General features: G+C 39.4%; 1 protein-coding gene across 9 annotated transcripts in view; it reads left to right on the top strand.

The window, feature by feature from the left end:
- The window catches only part of COG5 (component of oligomeric golgi complex 5), a 283,074-nt gene that overhangs the window by 14,076 nt on the left and 249,554 nt on the right, over nt 1-19,444 (top strand). For 7 of the 9 annotated variants that reach the window (XM_081535942.1, XM_081535938.1, XM_081535936.1 and 4 more), the window contains exons 1-5: nt 42-147; nt 6,551-6,690; nt 9,585-9,642; nt 14,052-14,106; nt 14,206-14,275. In XM_081535942.1, coding sequence (XP_081392068.1) covers nt 54-147; nt 6,551-6,690; nt 9,585-9,642; nt 14,052-14,106; nt 14,206-14,275 — 417 coding nt within the window. In that variant the 5' untranslated portion in view covers nt 42-53. Of the gene's footprint in view, nt 1-41; nt 148-6,550; nt 6,691-9,584; nt 9,643-14,051; nt 14,107-14,205; nt 14,276-19,444 lie in introns of those variants that run through there. The other 2 variants (XM_081535940.1, XM_081535943.1) reach the window with 2 other exon arrangements.

Below are 19,444 nucleotides of genomic sequence, written 5' to 3'. Positions count from 1 at the left end.
TCATCTGGGCGGGGCGCGCCGCCGCTGACGGCATCACTCTCGCACCAGCCAACATGGAAGGTGGCGACGGCGGCGTCTCTATGGCTGGCCGTGGGGCTCCGGGCTCCGGAGCGGCTGCAGCAACTGTCCGAGAGCTCCTGCAGGACGGTAAGGGGGGCCGGGCTGTAGTCGGGCCTTGGGGCTTGTGAGCTGTCTGCTCCGCACCTGGGCCTGGGTGGTGGATTCAACCTGTCTCTTTGCAGAAAGTTTTCCGTTCTCGACGTGACCACTCCCCTCCGCCCGGCCCACTGGCATCTGGGTGCTGGCATTGCCAGCGTGTTTCCCCAGGGACTTGCTGACCCGTTTCTTTCCGGTTGCCCTGGGGACACCTGGTTTCTGCAGGCTCCTCATTTCAGCTCTACCACGCTCCTGGGGCACTCGGTGACCTATTGCTGCCGCAGTTCTTGACCTAAGGGTGAAGCGTTTAATGCCATGAAAAGTGTAAGAACTAGGACAGATGACAAGCGCTTAATGAAGGGGGGCTCTTTTTATGTAGATTTGGAAACATCCGCCCCTTTGACAAATTCTTGGACTGCACAGGTGACCCCGTTTACAAGCTCGCTTGTTTGTTACTAGTGGTTTATCCACAACCATACGTGGGGAAAGGTTCGGAGCATTCATTCAAGCTGGGATTAACCATATGTATTGAATATAGCAGTCACGTTTATTTATAGTTTTGGACAAATTGCTAGGAATAAGAAAAGTTAGACATACTACATTTGAGAAGCGCACGTAATTGTATTAGTGACGTTAACATACTCCAAATCTGTTTTCTTTCATAATAAAGTTCAAATTTCTAAAGACCCTTCTCATCTGTTCTTAATTTCCTTCCCAAATCGACGTCACGATCTACCTTGTATAAAAATAATTTGTGTACTTAGTCTTTTCTACTGCATTGTAAAATCCCTTTTTATATTCTGCAGAGTTACCTATGGTAGGTGCAGAGTGTTTTTAAAAACTGAACATCACACTGAGAAGCATATGCACACATTTGTAGAACAAAATAGATTATAAATGAATGAAATAAAGTTCTAAATTGCTGTTTATTTTCTTTGTTGTATGTTTTATTATGGCCCTTAGTTTCTTGCCTTCTGATTATAATTTACATAGTCATATTATAATTTACATATAATTTACATAGCCAAGATTTACTAACGATGTCATTTTCTGAACTAGATCGTGTTCTCTAAGATCTCTGGCTAATGCATCTTTGTATCTTGGTTTAAATTCAGTTTTACGAAGTCTTGACTACTGATACACATACAATTTCCACTCTTAAGTAACTTACGATTTTGGTAGGGGAAATAGTCCTATGAAGTTATGAAGTTAGACACTGTAATGCAGCATTGTAATGGTAGCAGTAGAATTATATATGAAGTAAAACATGAGTACAAAAGTGGATGATAACTGATGGTGGTTAGGGAATGTCAAAAAAGACTAGTTGGAGTTAGTTTTGAAGTATAAATAGAACTTCTCCAGGTGAAGTGCACAGAAGTAGTACTGCCACACATGGGTATTGATTTCAGTAGGTTTCACTCCAGAAATTGTAATCAGTTTTTGGAGGGTACATAATCCTCAGTTCTGCTTTCTGTGTTTTCCTGTTTAGTTCTCTTTCTCATCTTCAACAGTAATTATTTAAATCTTCTTTACTTTATTCAAGCCACTCCCTTTGAGCTCAACAAATGGTTTTCAAGTTCCCTAAAAGAGAATCTGATACGAGCTTCCTCCATTTCTTGCCTTTAAGTCTGTGAACTAGCCTGAACCTGTCGCCATTCTTTCTTCTTTTTCATGGTATTTTTAATTACAAAAGAAGTGTACTGCCTCCTAAAGACAATCCCTCCTCTTGGTGTTCTGGATTTTTTTCCTGCCTCCTCAAGGACCAGTGACTCTCATTCTGTGCCGTTGAGATCGCTTTGCCTCGTGGATAAATCAAATGGACACTGTTTTGGCCCTTATCTTACTTGATCTTATGAAAGGTTTTGATTTTTGAAATACTTGTCCTCATGTGGCTTGTGAGTTGCATGGTTTTTGTTGGTTTGTTTGTTTTGTTTTTAAATTTCCTTATTCTTTAAGTGCTCTTTTTCTGCTTTCTTTAGATGCTTGTTGTCTTCGTTGTGTCCCAATTCAGTGATTCACTCCACTCTTCCCCTCACAACATTCCTAAGGAAGTAAATATTCCCATCAATAAGAGTTATTCACTGTGTCAGGGATCTGCCAGTGATGGAGGATAGGATTGATAGGGCTGGTGAGTAGAGGCACAGTTTGAAGTTTTGTGAGATGTTTCTGATGTGACATCTGTAAGAATGAGAAAACTATAAAAGAGAAGCATTAGGGATATTCTATCCTCCCATTCCAAACCCAGTGATTAGTATTCAGCCTTCATTGTATTTGATTTTTATAATATCTTTGACACTACTGGCCACTTACTTTCTTTAAACTGTCCATTTTGGTTTTGGTTATTCTTTCCTGTTTTTATTTCTCTCTGAACATTTAATTTCTTTGCTTTCATTCTTTTATATTTACCCCCAAATTTTGGTGTTTCCCTGCTTCTGAATTGTTGTCCCCATTTTTTTGTGCATTCTAAAGTGGCTTCCTAAATCATCTGGTCTTTTTTTCATTGTTTGACTATTAATATCTTTGTACACAAATATACACATACATGGTCCTTACCTCTCTTCTGAGCTATAGAACCACTGTCTACTGGACATTTCTATCTTGATAGTGAACAAGCACTACTAATTCTACATATAAAAAATCTGCATGTGATACACACTGCTATATTTAAAATGGGTAACCAACAAGGACTTATTGTATAGCATATGGAACTCTGTTCAATGTTATGTGGCAGCCTGGATGGGAAGGGAGGTTGGGGGAGACTGGATACATATATATGTGTGGCTCAGTCCCTTTGCTGTTCACCTGAAACTCACAACGTTGTTAATCGGCTATACCCCAATACAAAATAAAAAGTTATTAAAAAGGCCCATGTATGAACAAATAGTATAGATTCTGCACATGAAAAAGTGAAATCAATTTTTTTAACCCCTCTCTTCTAACCCTTTGCTCTAATAGTCTCTGTTATCATTAATTGTATATGGTAAGTTAGGTGTGTGTTTGTCCTCCTATAGGTTATGAGTTCTGTGGAGGCAGGGGTACATTCATGTTCATCTTTATACAAAGATTACATGTCCGTTAATCAAGAAACTTGGAAATCATCTTTTAATTCTTGGTCTACCGAATCACCCATTTTCAGCTTGTGTCTAAGTCCTGTACATTGTAGTGTCTCAGTATTTGTCACATTTGTCACTTCCTTGACATTCTTAGTGCCACTATGTTTGGTCTCCATCCTGTCACTTGGGCTGTTAACATAGCACCCTACTGGCTCCTGTGGCTCTATTCAGTGAGAATGCTGGTAAACCAGCTTTCTGAAAATAGCAAAATCCCTGCTTTTGTATTATATGCCAATTTTCATGGTATAAATACCCTTAGCATGGTCAGTTTGAAGATACCTACATGAGATGTCAACTGGCTCACACAATTCCTGAAAGTTTAACAGTTGGCTCTCAGGAGTCAGTCTGAGCCAGTCCAGTACACCACTGTGTGGCTAATCCCTTTTCAGTCATCCTCCATCCTGCTGCCAGAAACTGTTCTACAACACAAGGCTCACAGCACTCTTTCTTGGCTGTAAAACAAACGGGGTATAGTCTGAACATTTTGCTTGTTTTACCAGCCTCTTTTCAAACTGCACCTCAGCCTTCCTTTGGAACCTCAAATCCTGCCATTCTTTACCCTTACTGTCAATATCCATTGTGATCTAGACAGACTGAAGTCAGTAGTATCCTTATTCCTCAGAATATACCATTGTATTTCCTGCCTCTAAACCTTCGCTTTTGTAATAGCCTTCTCCACTTGTCTGCCTGGCAGGATCCTGATTCTGAGAATTGCTTGGCAAACTCTAGGGAAATAGGGTTCTCAGGATTAAAGCCAAAATAGCAGTTTGCTTCTTTCACTCCACTTCGAGAGTAGTCAAGAATGAATATCAGCTTTTAGCAGAATGATACTTGTAGCTGATATATAGATTAATTCATTCAGCTAGTATTGAACACTGGCTGTGTGTCAGCCGTTGTTCAGGCTCTATGGTGTGGTAGTACAGAAAACAAAGACTTTGCCCTTGAGGAGCATATGTTATAGTGAGGAGCATATGTTATAGTGAATATAGACAATTGAAGTTTTTGTAAAAGTACTCTATATTATAGCTTGTTTTATAATCTCTTGTCAAGGCAGTCTTACCTATATGTACCATATGGCTAGAGATAATCATTTATACCTACATTGACTTCACTTCTGTATATCTATATCTATTTTTAATTCATAATTCCATTTTCCTTTCACACATTTGTGGATTCTGTACAGACAGTTATCTTAACAGCTATATTCACTCCTTTTTTCTTTCTCTTAAGGGCCTACATTCAACATGGTTTCTGCTTCCTTTTACTTATTTCACTCATAAATCCAAAATTTCAGTAATACCTGTAAGTTTGTATGTGCCTACTTCTTTTAAAATTTCAGATTCACTTTATTGTAACAGTATTTGTGCATCGATCTGGAGATACTGGAGACCATAATTTTCAGATACAGTCAATTTTCTTATTGTTACTAACATTATTTTCTTGTGTTAAAAACTGTTGCTAGTATTTTTTTTCAATCTTTTCTCAACATTTTCTTTTAACTTACTGATAAAACTAGCTTTTTTGTTGTTTGCTAATCATGTCCAACTCTTTGAGACCCCATGGACTGCAGTATGCCAGGCTTCCCTGTCTTTCAGTGTTTCACAGTTTGCTCAAACTCATGTTCTTTGAGTCAGTGGTGCTCTCCAATCATATCCTCTGCTGCCCTCTTCTCCTCCTGCCCTCAATCTTTCCTAGTATCAGCGTCTTCCAGTGAATTGGCTCTTCCCATAAGGTGGTCAGAGTATTGGAGCTTCAGCATCAGTCCTTCCAATGAATAGTCAGGGTTGATTTCCTTTAGGATTGACTGATTTGATCTCCTTGCTGTCCAAGGGATTCTCAAGAGTCTTTTCCAGCATCACAATTTGAAGGCATCGATTCTTTGGTGCTCCTTAAGAACTAGCTTTTAGGAATATACATAGTGGTCCAGAGGTGGGCTCTGGAACTAGACTGCCTTGGGTTCAAACAATGGGATGGTAAAAGTTTCATGCCTTGTCTCTGCCCGTCTCTTTACCCGTGAAATGGGGAGAATGATATTTCCAAAAGGGTTGTGTGCATATAGAATAAGTTAGTATGAGTTCCGACAGGTCTGTGTGCATATTGAATGAGTTAGTATGTATAAAGTGCTTAGGTCAGTATGTGATGTGTAGGAATATTCTTAGTAAATATTGCCACTCTTTTGCTATTGCCGCCACCTCTTCCTCCTTCTTTACAACAGAGAGGTTTTTTGTTAGTTTTTGGTGTATAGAAAGATCTCAAAGTATGTTAACTGTGGTTACAATTGTTCTGTCGTTTAATTTCTGTGGTTTTGTTGTTTTTCAGTTGCTAAGTCGTGTCTCACTCTTTGTGACCTCGTGAACTGCAGCACACCAGATTTCCTGGTCCTTCACTGTCTCCCAGAGTTTGCTCAAACTCATGTCCATCGAGTCAATGAGGCCATCCAACCATCTCATCCTCTGTCCTTTTCTCCTGTCCTCAATCTTTCCTAGTATCAGGGTCTTTTCCAATGAATGGACTCTTTCTGTCAGGTAGCCAAAATATTGGAGCTTCAGCATCAGTCCTTCCAATGAATATTCAGGGTTGATTTCCTTTAGGATTGACTGGTCTGATCTCTTTGCTGTCCAAGGGACTCTCAAGAGTCTTCTCCAGCATCATAGTTTGCAAGCATCAGTTCTTTGGCACGCAACCTTCTTTATGGTCTAACTCTTATTTTTGTACATGACTTCTGGAAAAACCATAGCTTTGACTGTGTGGACCTTTGTCAGCAAAGTTGTGTCTCTGCTTTTTAATACACTGTATAGGTTTGTCATAGCTTTTCTTCCAAGAAGCAAGCATCTTTTAATTTCATGGCTGCAGTCACCATCTGTAGTGATTTTGGACCCCTAGAAAATAAAATCTGCCACTGTTTCTTTTTTTTCTCCATCCATTTGCCATGAAGTGATGGGACTAGATATCATGATCTTTGGTTGAATGTTGAGTTTTAGGCCAGCTTTTTCACTCTTTTCCTTCATTCTTATCAAGAAGCTCTTTAGTTCCTCTTCGCTTTCTACCATTAGAGTGGCATCATCTGCATATCTGAGGTTGTTGATATTTCTCCCAGTAGTCTTGATTCAACTTGTGATTCATCCAGCCCTACATTTTGCATGGTGTACTCTGCATATGTTAAGTAAGCAGGGTGACAATATACAACCTTGATGAATTCCTTTCCCAATTTTAGACCAGTCTGTTGTTCCATCTGTGGTTTGGTGCAATGTGATTAATAATTTTTCTTATATTTTCCCCAGAGTGTTATAGTGATTTTTTAAATGAAGACTTTGATGTAAAGACTTATACTTCTCAATCTATTCATCAAGCTGTAATTGCTGAACAACTAGCAAAACTTGCCCAAGGAATCAGTCAGTTGGATAAAGAACTACACTTACAGGTAATTCCAATCTTCTGGATCATACAATTTATCCAAGAGTGATTATATATCATTTTATAATCCTTTTATTATTTAATCTAAATGCAGATTTATATGAACAAATGTATATTTTTCCAAGTATATATATATTTTTTAATTTTTGGCTGCACCACACAGCATGTGGGATCTTAGTTCCCCAACCATGGATTGAACTCACGTGTCCTGCCTTGGAAACATGGAGTCTTAACCCCTGGACCACCAGGAAAGTCCCTCCAAATACGTTTTTTAAAAGTCTTATGGAAGCTACTTTTTGTCAGTTGAAAAATGGATATCCCATCTCTCCAAAACCTTTTATTCATACTTTGTTTTCATCATCTCATCTGATATGGAGGGAATATAAGTTGGCAAAAAATAGGATGTGTTAGGGCTTTCCTGGTGGCTCAGATGGTAAAGAATCCACCTGCAATGCAGGAGACCCAGGTTCGATCCCTGGGTCAGGAGGATCCCCTGGAGAAAGAAATGCAGCCCACTCCAGTGTTTTTGCCTGGAAAATTCAATGGATAGAGGAGCCTGACTAGCCAGTCATTTCTTGGTGTTGCAAAGAGTCAGACGCAGCTGAGTGACTAACATTCGATAAAGATAATAGAAAAGGGAATTTTAGATGCAGAATAGTGTGAATAAGGAAAACTGTTCCCATCAGGAGTTCATACTTCATGAGCACAAAATGTAACATTTGATGAAATTGCAGGTAGTTGATAAATTTGTGGTGGATAGGACCAAAAGGGGAGTTAGGAGATAGGTCCGAGTCTCAGTTATGCTGTTACCTTTCATATTGTATAATACCTTTGAGTCTTGGCTTTTTTTTTCTGAGTAGGCACTTAAACATTTAAATTAATGAACAGTTGCATGAATAAATGAACTATTTACCAGGAAACCTAGATCTGGTATAACATGAGACATATTCCCTTAAACTTTTTTGTGTCTTGCTTTATTAATTAAAAGAGCTACTTGTTTAGGACTGGGATGACTTCTAAGGTCAATTTAACTGTAAAATTCTGATTATATAGTTAGAGATCATTTATTTATTGGGAGACATTTATAGTCAGTTTTTATAGTCTGGCTTGCTGTAGTCAATGGGACTAGAAAAATGAACATATTTCCTGGCTCTCTAAGCATTCACAGACCAGTGGCAGATACAGACAGAAATAATGACAGGCAAGTGATGCCTGTTTTAGATAGAGTAGTACACATTGTTTATGGGGACAGGGGGAAATGCTTTTAATTCTGCCTATATTTCTCGGGGTAGCTTTTTGCAAAGCCACCTGAAATTCTTTCTGCCTTTTTGTGGTTGGCATTTTCCTTATCCTCTGCATGTAGTAACTTCTCTGAAGGAATCAGTAAACACTAACATCTCCCAGAGAGGGCAAGTTATACTTAACAGTAGTTTTGGATGTGGGATTGAGAAAAATCTTAGTCCTGATATGAGATCGGAACCTGCTGTAATTGTTTTTCTGCAGAAGCAAAATTGGGATAATGCTGACCAAACTCATAAATAAAATATAATCAAAATAATTTAAAATATCAGTGAGATGAGTTAAATTACAAAAGATGTACAGAGATATCTATCAGTCAGGACTTTAGTACAGGAAACAGAAACCACTCTAGGTATTTAAAGCAGGAAGATACTTAATACAGAGGATTGGATGGACAGCTAATAGACAGGGTGGAAGGATCTACCATGGATGCAGCCCAGAGGCCTTCAAGCACCTGCTGTTAACTCCCGTGTCCCTGCTGAAGTTCAGCTTCTGGGTGCTTGAACTCTGGTAACTGAACTCTGGAATGGTCAATAGGGCTGTCTCAGCTGTCTCTAAAGCCTCAGGTCCCAGGATAAACAGTAATGGGAAAATAGCTTTCCTCTTCTGTCTTCTAAATCTCTTGGAAATTCATCCAGTTGATTGCAGGGGAGACTATAACAGTGTAGTTTCAGGTTTTTCAAACTTTCCGCAGCATCACAAGGGACAAAGAATAGAGAATTAGAAGAAAATCGTTGTATTAGGATGGATGCATTAATCACCATGTCAGTGGACTGGGGAAAATTGAGAAGTCTTCCAGATAAGAGACATAGGAGACCAAAAGTAACAGTTATGTGATAGAGGAAATTGCTAGAATGACAGTGGACACTGGACAGAGTGGCACTGGACAGAGTGGAGGATTTAGGGTTCCAGTGAATAAATCTTTGCTGATGAGGAGCTTCAGTTTACAGATTAGACACGAAACTTCTTATTCATTGTAATAAAGGATTCCTGGATTATTCTAAAGATTTGCTTGATTTCTTGATGTTTCTAGGATTCTCTTGCATGTAGCCTTTAATTCCTAACTTTTTTTTTTTGACATAACATTTCACACTGCCCTAATATTCTTAAAAATATCAGTCTTCCATAGGAAAGAGGATTTGCTGTGACATGGGGAAGCTGGAAACAGAGAGATGTTCAGGGAGGTGCTGATTCTGCTTTATCTTTGCAAATTAGAATGTGGTTGTGATGATGCTGATGAAGTTCAAGAACTAAAAGAACCTGCTGTTTGAAAACACTCTTTAAAAGGAAAACATGTATTAATTAGTGTGGCGAGAATTAGCAGGTTTTTGTTGTTCAGTTTTGGCACATCTTCCTTTTGCACATCCTACTAGGAAAACATGGGGCTAATGAAAAGACTTCTTTGGCACCATGTCAAGCTGTAAGCATGTTTATGTTCCTGCCAATCAGACATCTCAAGCACACCTTTTTTACTTGTATTTTTTTCTTTTGTATTAGCATTTTTCCCCTTTCCATATAGAGAGAGACCTTCAGTTCTACATTGTGGTTACAAATTAAAATACCTAATACCTGCAATGCTGATTATTCATTCTTGATTTTTAGGTTGTTGCAAGACATGAAGATTTATTGGCACAAGCAACTGGAATTGAGTCCTTGGAAAGTATGTTTCCATTAACTGTTATACTTTATATAGAGCTAGCCTAGGGCTTGGTAACTTTTCTTGTGAAGGATCAGAAAGTAAATAATTTGAGACTTTGCAGACCATATTGTCTCTGTTACAACTATTAAACTCTGCTGTTACAGAGTGAAACCAACCAAGTAATATGTAAATGAATGTGTGTGGCTGTATTCCAACAAAACTTTAGTAAAACTTTGCGGTTTTATTAGCATGTGTGTCCGACTTTTTGTGACCCTGTGGACTGTAGCCTGTAAGGCTGCTCTGTCCATAGGATTCTCCAGGCAAGAATACTAGACAGGGTTGCCATGCCCTCCTCCAGGGGATCTTCCTGACCCAGCGATTGAACCCGTCTCATACGTCTCCTGAGTTGGCAAGCAGGTTCTCTGACCTTTGAGCTAAATTCTCTGGATTTAAATCATTGTTTAGCCTCCTACTAGATGTGTGAGTCTGGACAAGTTACTTTCTGTGCCTGTTTTGTCCATAAAGGAGTGTTAATATGTACTAATATGGTGCTAATTTGAGTTAACAAAAGGCTTAGAACAATTCCTAGCACATATTTAGTGCTTTTATAACTGAGTTAATGAAAACAAGCAGAGAATTCCAGTGGTTAGAGGTTAGGACTCTGCAGTTTCACTGTTGAGGGTGCAGGTTCAATCCCTGGTCAGGGAACTAAGATTCAGCAAGTCACATTGCCAGGCTGAAACCACTGGCCGCCCCTCCCTCGCTCCCCGCAAACCCCAAACAAAGTCAGCTCCACCAAAGTAGTGGAAATATGCTTCAATTCTTTCATTATGTTTGACTTCTTTGAAATGCTTTTCAAAAATGAAAGTATAGTAGAATGATGCATTGGATTTTTATTATAAATTCTTCTATTTTTGTTTGACTACTTATTTTATGAATTTTTCATTCTGTTAAACTACATCTCATAAATATGCAATGCTAATACTGTTTTCCATCATCACTCGTGTTGTGATTACGTTATTAATCACTACACATCAAAAGAAAGCTAAATGATTTTTCCCTTTGTTGGTTGAATTCTTGAGGAAGAAGGATATTGCCTTTTGTGAGGCAGTATTCTTTAATGCTTCCCCAGTATTTCTTACACTCACTCAAAGGTATTATTCTCAGCATGTACACTGTTTCTAATGCATCCTGATGAAGAACATAGTATTTTAAAAATAATAGTTTGTTACTTGAATATTTAGGATAGATACTAGACTATGGAAAAATTAAGAGGCTCTAGGTACGGAGAAGGCAATGGCACCCACTCCAGTACTCTTGCCTGGAAAATCCCATGGACGGAGGAGCCTGGTAGGCTACAGTCCATGGGGTCGCTAAGAGTCAGACACGACTGAGTGACTTCACTTTCCCTTTTCCCTTTTATGCACTGGAGAAGGAAATGGCAATCCACTCCAGTATTCTTGCCTGGAGAATCCCAGGGACGGCGGAGCCTGATGGGCTGCCGTCTATGGGGTCGCACAGAGTCGGACACGACTGAAGCGACTTAGCAGCAGCAGCAGGTACTGACTTACTATTGGAAGTTAATTTTTTTAATCTCATAGTATTTTATAAGTTTCTGGAAGCAAGAAACAATACCTTGTTTTAAATGGTAATTTTTGTAAACAAATGATAAATGATTTTTTTCCTTTATAAAACCTATAGGGATGTCATGGTAGTATGTTGATTTTGAGTGTAAATATGTGTAGATAAATCATCACAACAAAAATACTTCTTACTGTGGTTTTCGTATATATGCTTAGTTCTTTCTATTTTTTTTAATTGGCTGCATCATGCAGTTTGTGCGATCTTAGTTCTCCAACTAGGGATTGAACCCTGGGCTACGGCAGTGGAAGTGCTGAATTCTAGTTGTCACGGTCTGTGCATGGATTGGAAGATAATTTTCAGACATGAGGCAGAATGAGAGAATAGAGTTTATTACAGCGAGAGACACTTAGAACTGCAGGCCAGCTCAAGGGTGAGCCGATGGCTTTTGTGTGCTAGTAGCCAATTTTATAGCCTCAAGACCAAGTTCTTGCTGGGTGGCATTAGGTGATTGTTTAGGGTGCTATAGGGTGGTTCGCAAAGGGTGTGCTCTTTGAGCACAGCACCCACTGGGCACAGCACAGGGTGGGTATTTTTTTTTTTAAGTCTAACATGGGGTCAGGGAACTGGAACTGGCTGGTTTAGACGGGTGGAGGCTCATGGCAACAATTGCTGTGGGGCTTGGTCAGTTCCGGAGATGACCTTGGTACAAGGCTCCACATTTGTGACCTTGGTCAAAGGCTTTACACCAGTGACTTTGGTATAGAGCTCCACATTAACCACTGGCTGCTGCTGCTGCTAAGTTGTGTGTGTGTATGTGTGTGTATAGTTAGGCAGATATAAAGAAAATGTGGGTACAGGTACATATGTGTATGTCTCACATCAGTGTTTTATTGGATAGATGGAGATTTCATTCGGTCCTCATGTTTTAAATACTAAGAGACTCTGTATGGAGAAGAGAAAATGACTGAGGATCCCCGCTGGGAGCACTCCAGCACATAGAGATCTAATGGAGAAGGAGCAGGAGCAACTATTGTGATCGGAAGGAACCCAAGGCTAGAGAACATGTTTCAGGGAGGGAGTGGTTCAACATGAAATGAATTTTTGAGAGTTTGAACAGGATCAGGACAGAACTGATAATAGAAATTGGCACCTTGGAGATTTCTGGTGATCTTGACAAGGTGTGTTTTAGTGGAATATGTGTGAAAGCGCTCACGACTGGGTTGTGGAGAGAAGAAGATGTGAGGAAGTGATGATAACACGGAAGGCCAGTACATTCTTGAAGATTTCAGATCAGTGAACCATAAAGCCAGCAGAAAAGCGTAATCTCTGGGTCCAGAAAGGATTCTATTGAACTGAGCCAAATTAAAACATATTTGTATGCTGATAGGAATGTTAATTAATCTTAAAATTACCTCATCTAATAGGTGACAACATTCTATACTTAAATTTATTTATAGAATGCTGTGTTTCAAAACTACAGCTATGTCAGTTGAATATAGAAACTGAGTTTTAAAGAATGGAGTACAAAAAAAAAAAAAGAATGGAGTTCAAAATAATTAGATCTGTAACACTGGAAGACCCATTTTTAGGCATATAAATAGTCAAATTTAAGATCTGTCTTCCTGAAAATAGTTCTACAATTTTATAAATGGTTCTTCATCATGTTATGTAAATAGAGAATAAAGGCAATAATATACTTGCTCTCTGTATATATTATTTATCTCTCATTGGTAGTTAAAGAGAGTATACCGGGAGCCGAGTATGTCACCCAAATTCTTCAGGGCCTTGGAGAACAAGCTGTGGACTTTAGTTTTAACCTAGGAATGAAGGGGAGACTGTGGATAGATTTTAGCAAATGAGTGCTAAGATATAATTTACACTTCTAAAGATCACTCAGGCTTTTTTTTTTGTGATTATAGTACAGTGCACATTAACAACTGGTTTCCCTGGTAGCTCAGCTTGTAAAGAATCTGCCTGCAATGCAGGAGACCACCATTCAATTCCTGGGTCAGGAAGATCTCCTGGAGAAGGGATAGACTACCCAATCCAGTATTCTTGGGCTTCCTTGGTGGCTCAGCTGGTAAAGAATCTGCCTGCAGTGCGGGAGACCTGGGTTTGATCCCTGGATTGGGAAGATCCCCTGGTCAGAAGGAAATGGATACCAATCCAGTGTTCTTGCCTGGAGGATCCCCATAAACAGAGGAGCCTGGCAGGCCACAGTCCGTTGGGTCACAGAGTCTTAACATGACTGAGCGACTTTCATTTTCACTTTTCACACATTAACATGGAATTTACCCCTTTAATCATATTACTGCTAATTCAGTGCCGTTAATAAGCATCACTCTCCAGTTCCAGATTTTTTTCATCACTCCAAATGGAAACCTTGTAACTATTAAGCAGTCACTCCCTATTCCTTGTGGTGGCGCTAGTGGTAAAGAACCTGTCTGCCAATGCACGAGACACAGAGACTTGGATTCCATCACTGGGTCGGGAAAATCCCCTGGAGGAGGGCATGGCAACCCACTCCAGTATTCTTGCCTGGAGAAATCCCATGTTCAGAAGAGCCCTGTGGGCTACAGTCCATAGGATTGTAAAGAGCTGGACACAACTGAAGCAACTTAGCATGTGTGCGCCCTATTCCTTGTAAAACTTCTTTAGTGAAGTAAGATTTGGAGTAGCGGAAGACTAGTTAGAGGTTTTTGAATAGTCTAGGTAAAAGATGTGGTTCGATTATGATGATAGCAGAAAAAAATGGAAAATTTCTTCAATTTTTTCCTTTTAACTTTTTACCCAACTTGAAACCCTTGTAAATTTGTAAAGTAATGTAAGCTATTATGTTTTCCCAGGTGTCCTTCAGATGATGCAGACAAGAATTGGGGCTTTACAAGGAGCTGTTGATAGGTACTGTTGTTCATTTTGTAAATAAGTGAAATGGAAAGATTTTTATCCATTGATATTTTGAGGATGATTTTATCTCTCCTCTTTTTGTTTTTCCTTTAGGATGAAAGCAAAAATTGTTGAGCCATACAATAAAATAGTAGCCCGTACTGCTCAACTAGCAAGACTTCAGGTAGGTCCTCATTTGTCATTTCTTTGTAATTTTAGTTCATTTTGTCTTTATAAGGGGGTAAGTTTCAAGAGAATGAATTCTGAGGAAGTAAGAGAATATGAAAGAAAAAGAGAAAATATTCAAGTGCTTTAAAAGAAGATGTTCAGTTTAAAAAATAAAAATAGAAACTACTATTCAAGTGAATTATTTTCACTCTTATAGTGTATAATCATTTTACTAACTTTATATAGAGTTCAAAATTATTTCTCTTGATAGAGAACAGGAAGAAACCTAACTTTTATCCTTACAGTTTTCTATGGTCAAATGTAAATAACCTAGTCATATAACTTTTAGAATAGATGGTTGCTGTTCAGTCACTAAGTCCTGTTGATTCTTTTAAATCTGTGGACTGCAGCATGCCAGGCTTCTCTGTTCTTCACTATCTCCCGGAGTTTACTCAAGAACTCACATCCATCGAATCAGTGATGCCACCCAACCGTCTCATCCTCAATCGTCCCCTTCTCCTCTTGCCCTCAGTCTTTCCCAGCATCAAGGTCTTTTCCAATGAGTTGGCTCTTTGCATCATGTAGCCAAAGTATTGGAGCTTCAGCTTCAGCATCAGTCCTTCCAATGAATATTCAGGGTTGATTTTCTTTAGGATTGACTTGTTTTATCTCCTTGCAGTCCAAGGGACTCTCAAGTCTTCTCCAGTACCACAGTTTGAAAGCATCAATTCTTCAGCACTCAGCCTTCTTTATGGTGCAACTTTCACATCCATACAGCTAGTGGAAAACCATAGCTTTGGCTATACAGATCTTTGTCGGCAAAGTGATGCCTCTGCCTTCTAATACACTGGATAGGTTTGTCATGCTTTTCTTTCAAGGGGAGCAAGCGTTTTTTCATTTCATGGCTTCTGTTACCATCTGCAATGGTTTTGGAGCCCAGTCACTGTTTCCACTGTTTCCCCCCCCATCTATTTGCCATGAAGTGATGGGCCTGGATGCTGTGATCTTAGTTTTTTGAATGTTGAGTTTTAAGCCATCTTTGAACTTTCCTCTTTCACCCTCATCAGGAGGCTCTTTAGTTCCTCTTTGCTTTCTGCTATTAAAGTGATATCATCTGCAAATCTGAGGTTGTTGATATTTTTCCTAGTAATTTTGATTTCAGTTTGTGATTCATCCAGCCCAGCATTTCGCATGATGTACTCTGCATAGAAATGAAATAAGCAGGGTGACAATATCAGCCTTGACATACTTCTTTCCCAGTTTTGAACCAGTCCATTGTTCCATGTCCGGTTGTGTTTCTTCTTGACCTGCATACAGGTTTCTCAGAGGAAGTAAGTAAGGTAGTCTGGTATTTCCATCTCTTTAAGAATTTTCCACAGTTGGTTGTGGTCCACACAGTCAAAGACTTTTGCATATAATAGATATTTCAGTGATTTTTTTTTTGATATTTCAGTATTTTAAAAAATTAATTTTTTTGGTTGTGCTGGGTTTTTGTTGCTGCACGTAGGCTTTCTTTAGTTGCCGTGAGTGAAGAATACTCTTTGTCTCGGTGTATGGGCTTCTCATTGCAGTGGCTTCTTTTGTTGTGGAGCACAGGCTATAGGTGGATGGGCTACAGAAGTTGGAGCATGCAGGTTCAGTAGTTATGATGCTCAGGCTTAGTAACTCCATGGCATGTGGAAGCTTTCTGGACCAGGGATTGAACCTGTGTCACCTTCACTGACAGATGGATTCTTATCCACTGTACCATCCGGGAATTCGTACTTCAGTATTTTAATCTTTGCTATTTTTGGGTCAGTTTTTGTCACTTGACCTTTCTTCTTGTTATGGGTTTTGTTTTTATGCTCTTTTATGTTTTTTATGCTTCTTTGCATGCTGGGTATTTTTTTATTTCATAGTGGAAAGATGTGTTTTGTGTTCAGGGGTGCTGGGTTTTAAAAATTTCCTGATGTAGTTCTGGACTTTATTCTTGTTTATAGTTAAGTTACTTGGAATTAGTTTGATCTTTTTGAGGATTGGTTTTAAATCTTTGTTACTGCAAGTTCAGAGTGTCTTTAGCCTAGGGAGAGTTTCAGTTCAGTTCAGTCACTCAGTCCTTTCCGAATCTTTGTGACCCCATGAACTGCAGCATGCCAGGCCTCCCAGTCCATCACCAGCTCCCGGAATTTACCCAAACTCAGTCCATTTAGTCGGTGATGCCATTTAACCATCTCATCCTGTGTCGTCACCTTCTCCTCCTGCCCTCAATCTTTCCCAATATCAGGGTCTTTTCAAATCAGTCAGCTCTTTGCATCAGGTGGCCAAAATATTGGAGTTTCAGCTTCAACATCAGTCCTTCCAATGAACACCCAGGACTGATTTCCTTTAAGATGGACTGGTTGGATCTCCTTGCAGTCCAAGGGACTCTCAAGAGTCTTCTCCAACACCACAGTTCAAAAGCATCAGTTCTTCGGTGCTCAGCTTTCTTTGTAGTCCAACGCTCACATCCATACATGACTACTGGAAAAACCATAGCCTTGACTAGATGGACATTTGTTGGCAAAGTAATGTCTCTGCTTTTTAGTATGCTGTCTAGGTTGGTCATAACTTTCCTTCCAACGGGTAAGCGTCTTTTAATTTCATGGCTGCAATCACCATCTGCAGGGATTTTGGAGCCCAAAAAAATAAAATCAGCAACTGTTTCCACTGTTTCCCCATCTATTTGCCATGAAGTGATGGAACCGGATGCCATGATCTTAGTTTTCTGAATGTTGAGCTTTAAGCCAACTCTTTCACTCTCCTCTTTCACTTTCATCAAGAGGCTCTTTAGTTCTTCTTCACTTTCTGCCATAAGGGTGGTGTCATCTGCATATCTGAGGTTATTGATATTTCTCCCGGCAATCTTGAGTCCAGCTTGTGCTTCTTCCAGCCCATCGTTTCTCATGATGTACTCTGCATAGAAGTTAAATAAGCAGGGTGACAATCTACAGCCTTGACGTACTCCTTTTCCTATTTGGAACCAGTCTGTTGTTCCATGTCCAGTTCTAACTCTTGCTTCTTGACCTGCATACAGGTTTCTCAAGAGGCAGGTCAGGTGGTCGGGTATTCCCATCTCTCTAAGAATTTTCCACAGTTTGTTGTGCCACACAGTCAAAGGCTTTGGTATAGTCAATAAAGCAGAAGTAAATGTTTTTCTGGACCTCTCTTGCTTTTTTGATGATCTGACAGATGTTGGCAATTTGATCTCTGGTTCCTCTGCCTTTTCTAAATCCAGCTTGAGCATCTGGAAGTTCACGGTTCACGTACTGTTGAAGCCTGGCTTGGAGAATTTTGAGCATTACTTGGCTAGCATGTGAAATGAGTGCAGTTCTGCGGTAATTTGAACATTCTTTGGCATTGCCTTTCTATGGGACTGGAGTGAAAACTGACCTTTTCCAGTCCTGTGGCCACTGCTGAATTTTTCAAATTTGCTGGCATATTGAGTGCAGCACTTTCACAGCATCATCTTTTAGAATTTGAAATAGCTCAAGTGGAATTCCATCACCTCCACTAGCTTGGTTTGTAATGATGCTTCCTAAGGCCCACTTGACTTCACATTTAAGGATGTCTGGCTCTAGGTGAGTGATCACACCATCGTGGTTATGTGGGTCATGAAGATCTTTTTGTATAGTTCTTCTGTGTATTGTTACCACCTCTTCTTACTATCTTCTGCTTCTGTTAGGTCCATACCATTACTGTCCTTTATTGTGCCCATCTTTGCATGAAATGTTCCCTTGGTATCTCTGATTTTCTTGAAGAGATCTCTAGTCTTTCCCATTCTGTTGTTTTCCTCTATTTCTTTGCATTGATCATTGAGGAAGGCATTCTTATCTCTCCTTGCTGTTCTTTGGAACTCTGCATTCAAATGGATAAATCTTTCCTTTCTCCTTTGCCTTTCGCTTCTTTTCTTTTCTCAGCTATTTGTAAGGCCTCCTCAGACAACCATTTTGCCATTTTGCATTTCTTTTTTGGGGCTGGTCTTGATCACTGACTCCTGTACAATGTCACCAACCTCCATCCATAGTTCTTCAGTCACTCTATCAGATCTAATCCCTTGAATCTATTTGTCACTTCCCCTGTATAATCGTAAGGAATTTGATTTAGGTCATACCTGAATGGTCTAGTGGTTTTCCCACATCCATGTTATAGCATGTGTCAATACTTCTTTCCTTCTTGTGACCAAATAATAATCCATTGTATGGATATGCCACATTTTTGTTTATCCATTTATTTTACTTACCTATCAGTTGATATTTGGGTTGTTTCCTCTTATTGGCTATTATGAGTAAGAACTCTTAGGAACATTTGTGTATAAGTTTTTGTATGTACATTTTTTAAAAAACTGAGTACGTATCTGAGATATGCTAGGTCATATAGTAACTCTATGTTTAATATTTTAATGTATCAAATCATATACATATACCTAAACAGTGTGTGTGCTCATTTGCTGAGTCATGTCTGACTGTTTGTAGCCCTATGGTCTGTAGCCTGCTAGGCTCGTCTGTCCATGGAATTTTCCAGGCAAGAGTACTATGCAGGTTGCCATTTCCTTCTTCAGGGGATCCTCCCAACCCAGGGATTGAACCTGTGTCTCTTGCATCTCCTGCATTGGCAGGCAGATTCTCTACCACTGTGCCTTATATGTCAATTATATCTCAATACAGCTAGAAAAAAGAACATTTTGGGAGTGCCAAAGTGTTTTTCAAGGAAGGTGTACCATTTTGCATTCCTATCAGCTATGTATGAGGGTTTCAATTTTTTCCTTTCCTGCCAATACTTCTTTTCTTTTTAATATAGCCATCCCAGGAGTTATGAAGTAGTATCTCGTTGTTTTGATACAAATTTTCCAAGTGACTAGTGATACTGAGCATCTTTTAATTGTGCCTGTTGGTCACTGTATCTTCTCTGGAGAAACGTCTTTTCAAATCTTTTGGTCCCTTTTAAGTTATTTTTCTGTTTCCTTCCTTCCTCCCTCCTTTCCATCTGTGTCGTATATAATTCAGTTCTGTTCTGGCTTCCAGTTTAGTTGTTGAGAAACTGTCATTCTGATCTGGTCTTTTGAAGGTAATCTGTAGATTTCCTCTGGTTTGTTGTAGGAATTTTTCACCTTAGCATAGTGTTCGATGCGTGTGTGTGCTAAGTTACTTCAATCGTGTCTTACCCTTTG

This window comes from Giraffa tippelskirchi, chromosome 10 (assembly GCF_054371585.1).
Source record: "Giraffa tippelskirchi isolate mGirTip1 chromosome 10, T2T-mGirTip1v1.2.pri, whole genome shotgun sequence".
In the NCBI taxonomy this organism is placed as follows: Eukaryota; Metazoa; Chordata; class Mammalia; order Artiodactyla; family Giraffidae; genus Giraffa; species Giraffa tippelskirchi.
Note: the sequence above shows the minus strand (reverse complement) of the source record. Positions and strands in the feature narration are given on the sequence as shown.